Genomic DNA, 15,003 nt, shown 5'->3' on the forward strand with positions numbered 1-15,003 from the left:
CAAAAAACAGAGGCTAAAGAGTGGTGTGAACTTAATTCTTCGACCGAGAAACGGTTTCATGCCCAGAAATCGGCCAACAAGGGGTTAGCATCAGTTTTTTGGCATGCGAAACAACATTGCACCGTGTCACAAGAGCATCTTGTCAATGGATAAAACCAATGAACTAAAATTCGAATTATTGGAGCATCCAATGTATTCACAAGATTTGACCCCTAGCAGCTTCCATCTGTTGCCAGATAACAGCTGTGGAAACGGTCTTTCCAGATTCTCATTTCAGGGATGAAACTCATGTATTGGAATCTCGTTGGAACAACTGTATTCATGTTCAGGGAGAATATAATGAATAATAAAGTGTATTTCAAACCATAAAATTGTGTTTGTCTAATCGAACCGCAAAACTTATTGAACCGAGTATGTTGATTTATGCCAGTTGCTTCTTCTATTCGCAACTTGCTAATGCCTAGCAAATCGAAGCGTCTATTGTAATTTTTAAATTTAAGATTTTTCAACTCAACGAACTGATGAAAATGAGGTACCGCGTGCTAAATTGTAAAACCACCAATTATAACTATACCTGAAAGAGAATTTTTGCTTTTGTTTTGCCGATGGCGCCGTGGCTGGAGAATGCATGTAATTGTTTATAAATTCTTGGATTTGGCAGTTTCCATTGCTTTCGCTTCCTCTTCCCAAAAGAGTAATGTCGATTCCTTTTGTTTATATATCCCGCAACGCTGACTTGACGACGAAGTCGAAGGTCGCAATCTTTCATTCAATCGTTATTGTACTGATATTACCTTTATTAAATTCGTGTTGTTTAAAATTATGTATGAAATAATTTCTGAAATTCGGCAGCAGCAAATCAGATGAATATAAACAACAACCCTTCAAAGAGTGTCACAATATCGCTGTAATTATTGAGTGTGGCAAACACATCCTTTTCTCGACCAATTGAGCAATTTAAGCTAATTCAGTGTGACGTTATTCCACGGTATTACCGAAATATAATCAAAGTCAATACAAAAGCCGGTTTCTTGGACCCTTAGCATTAAGAAACGACAGTTATTTACATTGTCATTTCCGTAAAAATATACTAATAATAATATATATTTTTATATTTATATATTCTAATAAATACGATACGTATATCCAAATCAAATAAATTCAGTTAAATAGTTGAAGTCTGCTTTAACCATTTCAGGCCCATAAACTACTCTATTTGATACATATTTTACGTTGTAAACGCATGTACGTTTTATGTTGAATGTAAAAATAATTTTGTTTCTAATTTTTAGATAGGATGTAATCTCAAGTCTTACTAGAAGACTTTACAGTATGCTTTCGTCATCAAAACACCTCGACTTGAAACCTTCGGCATCAAAACAACTCGAAATTAAATTTAAGATGGCAGTTTAAATACCTTACACATCATATATTCTAGCAAATACGACACGTGTATCCAAATCAGATAAATTTAGTTAGATAGTTATATTCTGCTTGAACAACTTTATCTGTATAAGTTATTCCAGTTGTCACATATTTTTGTTTTCGCCAATGTAACAGAATTCAAAACATAAACACTGTACGATGTACAAAAATGTATGTTATACAAAATCTTCCGTGAACAAAAGTAATTTTTTAACTATTTTAAGATTAAGACATCTCGACTAATTGTTTCTTTTTAGCAAGCAAATACATTGAATTTAAGTTGGTAACTAAAATATTTATCGCATTAATTTGATGAAAGAAAATACAATGAATTATAATTGGCAGTTGAATTGTTTATATCGCATTAATTATGTAGATACGGTTTATAAAGATCAATCAATTTTTTAATCATCAAATGTTGAAGATATCAAAAAATTAGCGGCCAACTGCTCATCTTTATCGCACGCAAAATACGCTTGCAATACCAGACCTTCAGGGAATCCAAGAGATGTAAGCTGCAAATAGATATCAATTAATGAACAGTATTTTCTTTTAGTTAAGAACTAAACCTTACACGCTCAACCGCTTCTTTGTCATGCTGTGTTAGACGAACAGAACCATTCTCCGAAATGCCTGAGTCAGACACATTATTAGTAGCTGTTGTATTTGTAGCACTGCCACAGTCTTCATTCGGATCACGTCCGACCGCGGCCGAAGCAGTAGCAAGTAATTCCGCTACTGCAGCTGCAGCAGCAGCTCTTTCGCGCATGAAGGCTTCAGCAATGGCAGCACGGTGTTCTGCTGCTGTATCTGAACGAGGTGGTCGAATGTGATTTGATAAGGTATGCGACCTTGCATCGCCACTTTCTCCAGGGCGTTGTTGTGGAGCAGGGGCATCACCACCTGCTCCTTGAGTTGTATCAAGAGGTCGTATATGCCAACCATCACCACCAGCTGCCAGCTGTGCACCCCTTTCTGTCATGTCAGGAGGAGGATTTTGGCGGTTAGTACCAGTTTGCCGTTCCCTTGATCGGTTAAGCATGCTTAAAAAAGCTTCTTGGTTTTCCGATATCAGTTGAAGCAGAGGAGGATTAGTCCGCCCAATCTAAACTCATATTATACAATTTAAAACACAGCGTTAGATAGATTAATAATATTTATTACTTGCTGAAGCAGTGAATGTAATGAATCGGGATTCTCATACACTAACGAGCGCATCAGTAAGAACTGAGGTTGATTGCGTAAAAACCGAAATGGATCTATAAAGATAACAAAATGTGAGATAATTAAAATAATTCTAACAAATTGGTCTGATTTACTTTCATGGGCAGGACGCAACACATTACCTAATGATGCATTATGGCTTTCCGAAGAGTGTTGACCGTATTCCCCGTCACGGGAACTCAAGCTGTCATCAATGCTGCAAATATGGTTTGGCGGTTCGACATCCTCACCGCCATCACTATTCGTGCGAGGTGTTTCCCCATCACCCGCAGCACTATTGTCTGGATTATCTTCCCCAACAGCTGCTGTGGTTGCATTGAATCCGTCTGAAACCTCTGGTAATCCACTAATTAAGTATTCTACTGCCCTTTCTGGATTGTTGTAACTAGCTGCCATAGCGCTTAAGACCATTGTACGAGAATAGCCCATTTCAATCATTGATGCAACTGTGCGATTATATTCTTCTCCCATGAGTAAATTTGATTCAGCTCGTGATTGTAGGGATGTATTTGAGAGAAAACCAGCAATATCACCGCTCGAGAAAGAGCTTTGACTAGTTTCGGAACTATCAGAGCCAACAGTGGTTCCAGAAAGAAATGCACCAGATCCCTTCGCTAAAACGCTTGCATTGTTTCCAGTAGAGCCTAAAACAGCAACCTTCTTGTTAATATTCCTACCTCCATTCTCCACAGATTTTTTATCCTGGTCTGAGCTTCTATTACCTACGAATTTATGCTTGGATTCATCTTTCACAGAGATATTACGTTCCTTCGGGTTTTCTTTTACAGTTTCATTATCAGTGATTAATGATATTGGAGTAGATGTGGATGCACCGCCCTCGTCTGGTTTTTGTACATAATTTCCAATATCGCGTTTAATCATTACCACAACAAATTTCTTTTCATCTATGTTGTATGATGCTATGGTGCGTTTGTCATCAAGTATTACACCTAGTTAACAGAAAAAAAGCACTTCAATGCTTTACTGAGTTAGTTGATAAGTTTTATTGAACCAACCAGCATATATGAGCTTTTGTTTTCCTACAACATAATCGGATCCGCGCTCGTCACAGATTTTCTCCTTCAATTGGAATACCTATATAAAGTATAAACGTGAAGTTAAAGTTATAGTTTCCCATACAAAGCAAGAATATGTTTATCTTCATCAGCCCAATAATATTTTTGTATATTTTGTATAAGTTGGGAACTTCCTCCGAGGACGAACTCTTGGCCTTCAGTCAAGAGACAGCTGATGACAAACCTATGGGCCACAGCACACCATCAACTTTAAATCAACCATCCACATCCGCTGATGCCAAGCAGCGAAATCTAAAAACAGGCCTGTCAAGATATGAGCTCAACCAAAGGTATTCTCGGCAGAATAAGCAAAAATGAGGCCGAGGTAAAACTCATCCAAAAATCGCGGCCGATAAAGCAAGGTGCCAAAAGGTGGTCGACAAGTACCTGGCGTTCCAGGCCACCCAGAAGACAGAAGCCGTGAAACACAATCGTTCACAAGACGAAAGCAATAAAACCTCGAAAAAGCACAGTGTCGGTGCACACTGCTTCAATGGCCAAACCAGCCAAGCAGATATTTAATGAGGTGGCACGGGACCTCCTGCAAACTGCGTTGGTAGACGAAATAACGAATCGCGGTAAAGCTGCTTTGGAGAAGTGGTCCGAAATTGAGGTTCGACTGTATCGTATTGTCGTTGATCAGGTCATGGGAAGCTAGGAGGGTCAATTGCCAGGATTTAACTCAATGGAGGTGGTCCGCGGATACAGGGTGATTAAATGCGATGATCAGCTCTCACTTGATTTTCTGCAAACAGTTGTTGGCAAGATCCAGAAGGAATGGGAAGGTTTGAGGCTCAAACTAATCCCGGCCAGGGAGATCCAACGACGGCCGAGAGCTCGCATCTAGATGCCGAACATGGAGTTCGAAGCCAAACAGCTGATACAATGCCTGCAAGCTCATAACCACAATGTTTGGATGGATGACTAGGAAGTCGACATCGCATTAATCCAGGAATCCTCGGTGCAGACCACCGAGGTGAAAGGGGCTTTCTGGAAATAACCACAACCTGTTCTACAAACGGATTCAAGACAATCCCAAATCTTGTATTGTAGCTAAAAAATATTTGAATTCATTTTTAATACCATTATATAGTTCACAGGATGTGACGGCTGTTGAGGTGTCGGCATAATACTTGCTTCCATCTACATGGCATATGATCGGATAGCACCGCCCGCGGAAGTTCTTCGGCTGGTTCTCGAATCCAAGAACAAAACCCTGCTACTCGGATGCGACGCCAACGCGAGGCACTCTCTATGGGCCAGCTCGGAGACAAACGATCGAGGTGAGTCCTTTATGATTTTATTATTAACTAGCGGACCCTCACCCGCTTCGCTGGGTGAAAGAAAAATATAAATGAAAAGTGTTCTTTGTTTTTTCTTGTTGCATCATTTAATTCATGCTCAGCCATTATTTTGTGACTTATTCTAATAACAATGTTTTATTTATTTTAGTGACTTACTCTAATGATTGTAAACTAACAACTTATTCTAAAGCCTTCTGATACACACAATTTTTGGTTTTATTTTCATGCGGTGTATAAATATAAAGTAACGATGGTTTCTCTACTCGAGAACATCCTACATACAGTTGCCCATGTCCAAAGCATGGATAAGTTAGGTCAATTCCGGGCTGGCGAAATCCTCCACTGAACCCTCCCCGAGGGTGCCAGCTGGTAATAAGTACCACAGTTTTCCTATTTACAGGAGGTACTTAGCTAAGTTAAGGGTACTATGGGTTGGGTTCGATACTCCTCAATAGTACAGCACTCCCCAAAGTACTCTTAACGTGGTCGGGGGTGAAGGGCTGGATTAAGGTGTGATGCGACCCGTGCCGAGAATCTGTCAGGCTTGGGGCCCTTCTAACAAATAACCAAGTCTCGAACGGAGCTTACGGATAACTGGCGCCCTCCGTAATAACTAGCCTTACCCGTGTAGTTCGGAGCTATGCACGGGCGGACATCCTTTCTCCGACACTCGTGGGTCCAAATATGCAAGCAGACTTTTCAAAAATAAATAAAAAAAAGGAGATCGGTCCTCCTTCGAAAAGACCGACAGGAACAAACAGTTCCACAACAAGAGCAACGGTCGCACCGAGCTCAAAGAAAACGCCATCCATAGGCTTAATAAGTCGATCCAAACATACAGTGACAGCCCCAGCGAAATCGAGGACAGCTGACACGCACTCAGAACTGGACACAGGTCCAAGTACAAGTAGGGGGGCACTAGCCCGGCAGTCAACTGCGATTCAGCCCCCAAAAACGGTCCCGACCGGAAGTAATGCTACTGCTAGCTCCGGTACCGAAGGATGGCCGCTTGTGAGGGTGGTAGACCCAGCGAAAGCGAGCTACAAGGATCGCAGAAACGCAGCTAGGCTCCTAAGGAGGGTGCACGAAACTCACCCAAAGGAAGGTGAAATGTCACAGGAGTTGAAAGAGGCGATTGATAGAGCAAAAGCGATCATTCCTGATCTCAACCCCGACTTCAAACCAACACAATCGGCTCCAAAACGACAGCGGTCCTTGGAGGATAATAAGCCAAACGCAAAAAGGCACAAATCAATGGGCGTGACGCCCAGAAGATCATTTGCGGAAGTTGCAAAAGACCGTCTTATCATAGGAGTCCTGGACGAGAACCACCCGGAAGGTATGATCCCCAAGGCCCAGTGGAAATGGATCGAGGCCGAGCTAACGAAAGTGGCACTGAAGGTTATTCTGGAGAACCCCGGCCCCCCGCCTGCGTGCGAAGACTTAGGCTGGCACCAAGGCCAGATAAAAAGTATAGCATGCGACGATGAGAGATCGGTTCAACTGTATAAAGAGGCCATCTCCAAAGTCGGCGAAGTGTACCCAAATGCCAAGCTAGTGGTCGTGGACAGGAAGGATATTCCGTCCAGGCCGCGAGCAAGGGTTTGGTTACCTTCAACCGTCGAAGACCCGGCAGAGATTATGAAGCTCATCCGGGTCTGCAATCCGGATATCCCAACGCAGGAGTGGAGGTACGTCAAAACTATTACCAACCAAAACAGCGCGGATGAATCGAAAGAGCAGAAGCGCGCCACCATGCAGGCTCTCCTGCTCCTCACAGAGAACTCAATTGAACCGTTAGCGAAATGCGACGGGCAACTGAGATACGGTTTTGTAAAGGTGAAGCTCCACATTTATAAAACCGACACGGATGCAATTGAGTTCCTCGCCACGAAGGAAAGCGAAAAGCCCATGAGGGAACTGGAACCCATGAGCGAAACCGAGATAATGAGCGAAGACGACCAGCCCACCGAAGAAGAATACGCCTCCTCAGGCTCAGAAATGGGCTTAGGGAGGTTGTACTTCGAACGGGAGGGTAAGTATCCCACACAACAGCGTAAGTATTCCGAAAGGAAACTTTTATGCGAAAGCAAAGAACACCCCGACATAACGTTAACAGCTGATGTATCTTCTACAGATAAACCTACACCACTGTAAAGAAGCCTGCCTTGCCCTCCTGGATCGTATGGCAGAAGATCAGCCGGATGTAGTCCTCATCCAGGAACCCTGGGTACGGAATGGCGAAATCTGCGGTCTGAGGACATCAGGTTATAAAGTATATAAGACCAATTGTGAAGGTACTAAAAGAGCATGCATAATGGCAAAAGTACATCTTAATATATTTATGATTCAAAATTTCAGTAACGCAGATACTACGACGGTTAGCTGGGAAGTGAGCGGAAGCAACACCTGGCTAACCTCGTTCTATTTTGCCGGAGACGACACAGGTCCACTGCCGTCGCCGCTAATAAGAAGCCTTGTGGAAGACTGCAAAGCTCACAACCGCAAACTAGTACTAGGAGGTGATGCCAATGCCCACCATACCATATGGGGGAGCTCGGATACAAACGAACGAGGTGAGTCTCTCTTTAATTATATTATATGTAGTAAGCTTTTAGTGTGTAACAAAGGCAACGAACCTACATTTATTACGCGCAATAGACAAGAAGTTCTTGATATTACGCTAGCATGTCAAACCCTTTACGGAAAGATGACGCAGTGGAGGGTTCTGAATGAACACTCTTACTCCGATCATCGCTACATAGAAATAAAATTTGGGGGAAACAACCCACGGGCTCCACCCGCCAACAGGAACTTGAAAAAGACCAACTGGCATATATATAAACGGGAACTTAAGGAAAGACTTCCAAATTCCCAAAATATTACTATTGAAGACAGAGAATCATTGAACGAACACGTACAAACCCTTACGGAGGTCTGTAGAGCTGCGCTAAACAAGGCTTGCCCTTTAACTAGGTATAAGGGGAAGAAAAAGCCGCCCTGGTGGTCAGAAGACCTGTCTACATTAAGAAACGACAGCAGAAAACAGTTTAATAGAGCGAAAGCGACACGAGAGAGTAAAGACTGGGACTGCTACTACAGTAAACTAAAAATTTACAAAAAAGAAGTTAGGAAAGCGAAAAGGTCTGGTTGGAGAACGTTCTGTGGAGAAATCGAAGGAACCACAGAGGCTTCCAGACTGCGCAAAATCCTCTCAAAAAAACACAATCCCACCGGGTACCTCCAAAAACCGGACAGGAGTTGGACTACTTCGAGTGACGAAACTTTGAAGTTGCTACACTTCCCCAGCAACGAATCATCTAACGTAGTAATCGACAATGGTACAGAAAGCCCAAACTCTGGCATTGAAGAAATAATCACTGAAACTAGGATAACCTGGGCAGTGAACACGTTCAAACCATTTAAATCACCGGGCCCAGATGGATTATTCCCGGCCCAAATACAACATTCACTCAACTACATCATGGAGTGGTTGACGGCCATATTTAAGGCCGCTCTGAAACTGAAAAGTGTCCCATCAATATGGAAAGAGGTAAAAGTGGTCTTTATCCCTAAAGCGGGAAAAAGTTCACACACAACACCTAAGGATTTCAGGCCAATAAGCCTATCCTCCTTTCTGCTAAAAACATTAGAAAGAATTTTAGAAGAGCATATTAGGGCTAACATCAGCCCTAATAAGCTCAGCATCTCACAACATGCGTACTGTAAAGGGAAATCAACTGAAACAGCACTTAACTCACTTGTTACAGAAATCGAGAAGTCAATGTATAATAAAGAATTCACACTGGTAGCCTTTCTAGATATCGAGGGCGCATTCAACAACATCCTACCGGATACCATAATAAAGGCACTGACGGATTTCGGGATCTCTGGCGCTCTGGTTGAGTTCATCAAAAACATGCTCTTGAGCAGATTTGTGATCGCAACCCTAGGGGCCTCAGAGATCAAGAAAAAAGTTAGCAGAGGAACACCTCAAGGCGGTGTGCTGTCCCCTCTCCTATGGGTGCTGGCACTAAACTCATTGCTAAAGAGCCTAGAGGAGAGATGTTGCAATGGTAGTAAGGGGGAAATTCCCCAATACACTCATAGAAGAATGCAGGATTTACTAAATATGGTTGAAAACTGGTCAAAAGCAAATGGGCTAAGCGTCAACCCCAATAAAACTGAACTCATCCTATTTACCAGGAAACACAAAATGCCAAATATAACTCCTCCGACTCTAGGTGGAACGGCACTGTCATTTAGTGATGAGGCCCGCTACTTAGGTCTAATAGTAGACCGAAAGCTAACATGGAAGGCAAATGTCGAAGATAGAGTAAAAAGGGCGACAATAGCACTATACTCTTGTAAACAGCTGATAGGACTAAGTTGGGGTCTCTCCCCATCTATAGTATACTGGCTTTACACGGCAATTGTCAGACCTATCCTAACATATGGCATATTAGTATGGTGGCCAGCTTTAGATAAATTGTACATTAAAAGAACCATGGCACACGTACAAAGAATGGCCAGTCTTTGCATCTGCGGGGCCCTCAGAACCACACCCACAGATGCACTAAATATCATGCTTAACATTTTACCAATAGAGCAGTACGGTAAGCAAACAGCTGCCTAAGCAACTCTCAGGCTAAGAGAAATCGGCCTACTCAGAACGAACCAAAGAGGACACTCCTCAATTTTAGAACAATTCCCCTGCATTCCCAACACAACGGATTTCTGTAGGACCAAGGACATCAATTTTAATAAATCCTTCGTCACAGTATTTCCTTCCAAAGAGGAATGGGATAACGGGCTCATTGTTAAGATAAATGACTTAAACATCTACACAGATGGCTCAAAACTAGATAACAAAGTAGGTGGAGGGGTCTACTCCGACAAACTCGGAGTATGCCAATCATTTCGCTTACCTGATCATTGCAGTGTATTCCAGGCGGAAGTCACTGCCATAAAAGAGGGGCTTAAAGAAATAAAAACGAGAGTATTATCCACAAATGAAGGCTTCATTTACTCGGACAGTCAAGCAGCAATAAAAGCGCTGGAATCAAAAACGCACTCATCAAAAACAGTTCTAGAATGTTTTAACCTACTAGATGACGTATCTAAGTGCTACAAGGTGCACCTTATCTGGGTACCAGGCCACAGGAACATTGCAGGAAATTGTAAGGCGGATGAACTTGCAAGAACCGGTACAACGCTCGATCTCGAACCGGATAAGGCGCTGATACCCATGCCCATAGCCACTTGTAAATTACTTATAGACAGGGAAACCATCAAAAAGGTAAATACAATCTGGCAAAACCTCACAACATGCGAACTAAGCAGACAGACATGGCCGAACTGGAACAGCGGTCGATCGAAGATCTTGCTAAGATTCAACAGAGAATCTATAAGAAAAATGATAGGTGTATTAACAGGTCATTGTTTAATAGGCAGCCACGCTAGAAGGTTAGGACTACCTTACTTCGATTTCTGTAGAAGCTGTCTAAATACAGAAGAAGAGGAAACAGTCAGACACCTTTTATGTGAGTGTGAAAGCCTAGCTAGGAGAAGGCTGCGCACCCTCGATACAGCATTTCTAACCGATGTAGCGGATATAGCCCATCTAAAACTAACGAAGCTCTGCTCGTTTATTAAAGCAACCGGATGGTTTGAAAGGGAACACGTAGAGTAAGGATAAGCTCCAGTGGTATCACAATGGACCTGCCGAAGGTCTAAATGTGTCTTACGACAACCACCCTACCTACCTACCTACCTAGGTCAATTCCACATAATTGAAGTGTTTGACCTTGAGACTTATTGATTGTAATAGCAAAAGCAAGGCAAATGGGAAATTGAAGTCGCTTAAAATCAAAAGGCAAATCTGTTGAAATCATTGGGATGCGCGGAATCAAAACATCTTCACCTTTAAATTTGCCTTTCAAAATTGTTGCTTCAATTACATTGTTCATTGTACGTTTCACTGCTAATCTTGTCCCATTGCATAGTTTCGGCTGATTGATATATCACAACATAATGATCACTGCGCCGACTTTCAATTGCAAACGATGTGGTGGCAAGCCAGGCAAATTAAGTGAATTCAAAAATTCAATTGGATAATTCACTACATCGTCGGGATTAGTGATTGAATCAATTGATTTATAGGTGACAACTTCACCTGGAATTTGAGTCAAAATACTGGCATTGATTTCATTGAAATCGACATTTTTGGCAGAATATAGCTCTCTCGCTTAGCCAATCTTGATTTCGATAGTTTTGTGCAATATTTGGGAATACATTTTGCACTAATTGTACTCTTGATTCTGTTACGGTACAAAAATTAGTTGGAAGTGTCATCATGCCTGTATTCTTATCAATTGGCTTTCGTCCATTTCCAATTTGCAACAAATGTTCGGAAAATTCAGGAGCTGTTGGATCATTCTGTAACTGCACACGAACATTAGTAGTTAATGTGAGTTTTTGAACATATCTCCACAGATTAGAAGATTTAAGGTACGCTCTCAATTCATCAGCTGCTGTTGATTTGGGTATAACAGGCAAAGTTTGTCGAAAATCACCGGCCAATAGAATTAGTGCACCACCAAATATGTTTGTGTTATTTCGAAAATCTTTCAGTGTTCTATTTAAGGCTTCCAGAGATTTTTTATGAGCCATCGTACATTCATCCCATACAATAATTTTACATGTTTGTAAAACCTTTCCCATTTCAGAATTTTTAGAAATGTTGCAAGTTGGTTCTTCATTTACTTGCATATTTAATGCTAACTTTAATGCAGAATGTGCAGTGCGACCGCCGTCCAAAATTAACGACAACAATTCTGTATGCATAATGATTCATTTTTTGTTTCTTGACCATTTGCTGGATTTATTTGTTTTATATCAATCGAATAACCATCTTCACCACGACAGAACATAAGAGGATATTGTAATGCATCATATTTTCGATGCGTTTCATTAACACGTTGCAGTGTATCATTTCTTCTTTGCAAAACAATATCTCTTGGTTGTAATTCATCTCCAGATATAACAATTGCAACATCGTTGCTAGAAGTTGGTGGATTGTATCTTCCACGATGTTCGCCGGCAGGCGTTTTATTTGCATCAATTTTAATTTTATGATTATCAGATGACAATCTTTCGATTGATGTTTTAAAACTTTGCACCAAAACATTGTGTGTGTGTAATAAATCTTGTAACTCTCTCATAATGACTCTGTTTATATTTCAGGAAAATGCACACCGTGCTTCAAGTTCATCATCGTTGTCATTAATGAAATAAATTTGCAAAAATTTTGACTCTTGATCGGGTAGTGGTAGTAATGAACCTATTAAGTGATATGCTTGCCCTTGAATCTGAAAAAAGCCATAATTTGTGTCCATAAAATCTAATGATTCATTAGATGTGTCAGCGAATGTTGTTGAACGTTGAAGTTTATGTATTATCTTGAACGTTGGCATGAAGTTATCGGTGATAATTTTTCCAGCACCAAAAGATGTCATTTGAAAACATGAATTATATGTGGAAATTTTGTCAAGAAAATGTTTGCTAATGGTTCGGGCGGATATTGTATGTCTGGTAAACGAACTTTTCTTGCAGAGCAACACATGCCTGGTGTTTCAGTTTTGAATTTCAATGCTTGACAAAATCCGCAAATTTTATCCATACTTCCAATGACAACGTATTTGTGAGAAGAATAATCAAGTTGTGGATTTTATTGAAATGCTGCACCATTCAAATTTACAGAATTGATATTTATTGGCCGATTTTGAGAACGTGACCTAGTACGATCTCTTTTTTGACTTAATCTATCAGCATGACTTTCCTCACTTATTACGTCCTCTTGGCATTTCTTTTACCGAATCAAAGTGGTCTTCTTTATGTCACTCTGAGCTCTTGATTGCTACTTTTCTTGTTTTTAAACTGGAATTCAAATTAACATACTGTTAGCGCCATCTTTTAAAAATATAATTGAACTGTAAGCACGCGTTGAAATGAAAATTACGCAGAACAGAAATGGGAATAATAAAAAAATAACATATATTTTTGAAATTTTTCGTGAAAATATCTACGGAAAGTGTGAAAACAATCTCTTTTCTTAAATATCTTAAGTAAAAACTTCTAAAATATTAATTATTTTTGCCGATTTCTGTTGTGTGCATTTTTCACACCATTTATTCACTGTTTCACTTGTTATCAATCATTTGCAAAATTAATATACATTTTGTAAATTTTTCGTGAAAATATCGTTGGAAAATGTGAAAACAATCTCTTCTCTTAAATATTTCTGACGCACTTTTTTTATCTCTTTGGTTGATGCCTGGAAACTGCTTCACTTGAACACTTTACCAAATAAAACACTTTCTTGTTAGTTTTAACACTTACTTTCACTATGCACTATTACTGATAACCTTTGGTAATCTTCTAAGAAAACGGCCTTGCTTAAGTACTTTTTTAGCGACGACCTGTTCAGGTTTGTTGAGCTAATGGTTTTACTTCGGTTATCCCGAAGTGTGTAAAGAAGAAGTATTTAAGCAAAGTGTTAAGTTAGTCACAGCAGCATTGTGTTACGATTAATTATTGCAGGCGGTCAGCTACAGCTGTGCCTGCTAATTTGTATGTTTCTATTCTATGCGAATGCAGGCGTGCAACCACTGCTGTATGAATATATGTATATGTATGTATGTTTGCATTCCATTGAAATGTATGTAATGGAATGAAAATTTAATTTAATTTAGTAAATAATGCTGCGTTAACTTGTACACATGTGAGTAAAATGTCCGCTCCATGCAACCGTTTACAATAACAACCACATGCGTTAAAAGAACGCTGCCTCGTGTATACTGTGTGTTGACGAAGAAGTAAAGGAGATTTTAACCAAACATAGTTACAAACCTTCTCCACATGTGTCTCTTCAATGTGGCAAAGTTTGGTTAAAATCGGTTGAGCCATTCACCGTAAAGTTCATCACAACGCGAAAAACGGCTGAATTTTTATATACATAGATACTAACCTGACGGTATGTAACTGAGGTAATACTCCCACATTCACTTTTCCTAGTACGAAGTACTTAAGGGGATGGGCGGAAGTGATGGATGTTACTTTACTGTCTGAAAACAGTTCAGTAAGGGTACAAGACCAAGATTGGTACAGCACATTAAACTAAGGTGTCGAGGTACCCGTGCCGAGAGCTGCATGGCTGGTAATGCCAAACGAACCAGTCGCAAACAGTCCCCTCCGCCGCCCGGGCAAGGTTGGTAGTATTAAGTGCCCTCGCTACGCATGCCGGCTCCGCGGAAGAGGCCTAAAAACGGGGATGCGCAACAAGCTCTAGCAATCACTAGGCACTTCAGCGAGGTCGCAAGAGACCATCTACAGGTGGTGATCATAGATCAGAATACCAAAATACTGCAGTCAGTTCAGCAAAATCGGTTGGAGATCGATGTGGTAATGCCTTGATTCATCAGAAATCTTTAAAGGGTATAAGGTAATAAAATGCGCACACCACTTTCCTCTGGATTTCTCCGCTAATAGTGTTGCTAAGCTAAGCGGCAGGGTATACGGCTTGAAGCTCAAGCACATCCCGGCGAGTGATATCCCGGAAAGACTCAGAGCTCGCATTTGGTTGCCGCCGATGGACGAACCAGGCGAAAAACTACTTTGGTGTATCAAGCTGCAGAATAAATAGCAGATACCAGCTATCAATGAGTGGCAGCTAATAAAGGTAGAAGAAGCCAAGAAATCCTCTTGTCCACTCCTTTTGACCATAAGGGAAGAATCACTGCAGGAATTGTTCAAGGCCGACAACAAAATTCGCTTTGTCATCCGAATGAAGATATGTCATCACATGAAGATATTCCGAGGCGAGGCGAACCCACAGGAAGACGACACAGAGGAAGTCGACTTCGCGGGTCAGCTGCTGAACGTGAACATCACCGACAACAACAATGATGCTAAGG

The 15,003-nt window shown here is 41.0% G+C and overlaps 1 protein-coding gene across 3 annotated transcripts in view; it reads right to left on the minus strand.

The window, feature by feature from the left end:
- Positions 1-1,757: 1,757 nt before the first annotated feature.
- LOC128869475 (UV excision repair protein RAD23 homolog A) overlaps positions 1,758-15,003 on the minus strand; it is an 89,528-nt gene continuing 76,282 nt past the window's right edge. Inside the window, exons 2-7 of one of the 3 annotated variants that reach the window (XM_054112024.1) lie at positions 3,666-3,744; positions 3,372-3,599; positions 2,745-3,293; positions 2,590-2,684; positions 2,000-2,530; positions 1,758-1,940 (exon numbers count right to left, since the gene is read on the minus strand). In XM_054112024.1, coding sequence (XP_053967999.1) covers positions 1,830-1,940; positions 2,000-2,530; positions 2,590-2,684; positions 2,745-3,293; positions 3,372-3,599; positions 3,666-3,744 — 1,593 coding nt within the window. In that variant the 3' untranslated portion in view covers positions 1,758-1,829. Of the gene's footprint in view, positions 1,941-1,999; positions 2,531-2,589; positions 2,685-2,744; positions 3,600-3,665; positions 3,745-15,003 lie in introns of all 3 variants that reach the window. The other 2 variants (XM_054112022.1, XM_054112023.1) reach the window with 2 other exon arrangements.

This window comes from Anastrepha ludens, chromosome X (genome assembly GCF_028408465.1).
Source record: "Anastrepha ludens isolate Willacy chromosome X, idAnaLude1.1, whole genome shotgun sequence".
Classification (NCBI taxonomy): Eukaryota; Metazoa; Arthropoda; class Insecta; order Diptera; family Tephritidae; genus Anastrepha; species Anastrepha ludens.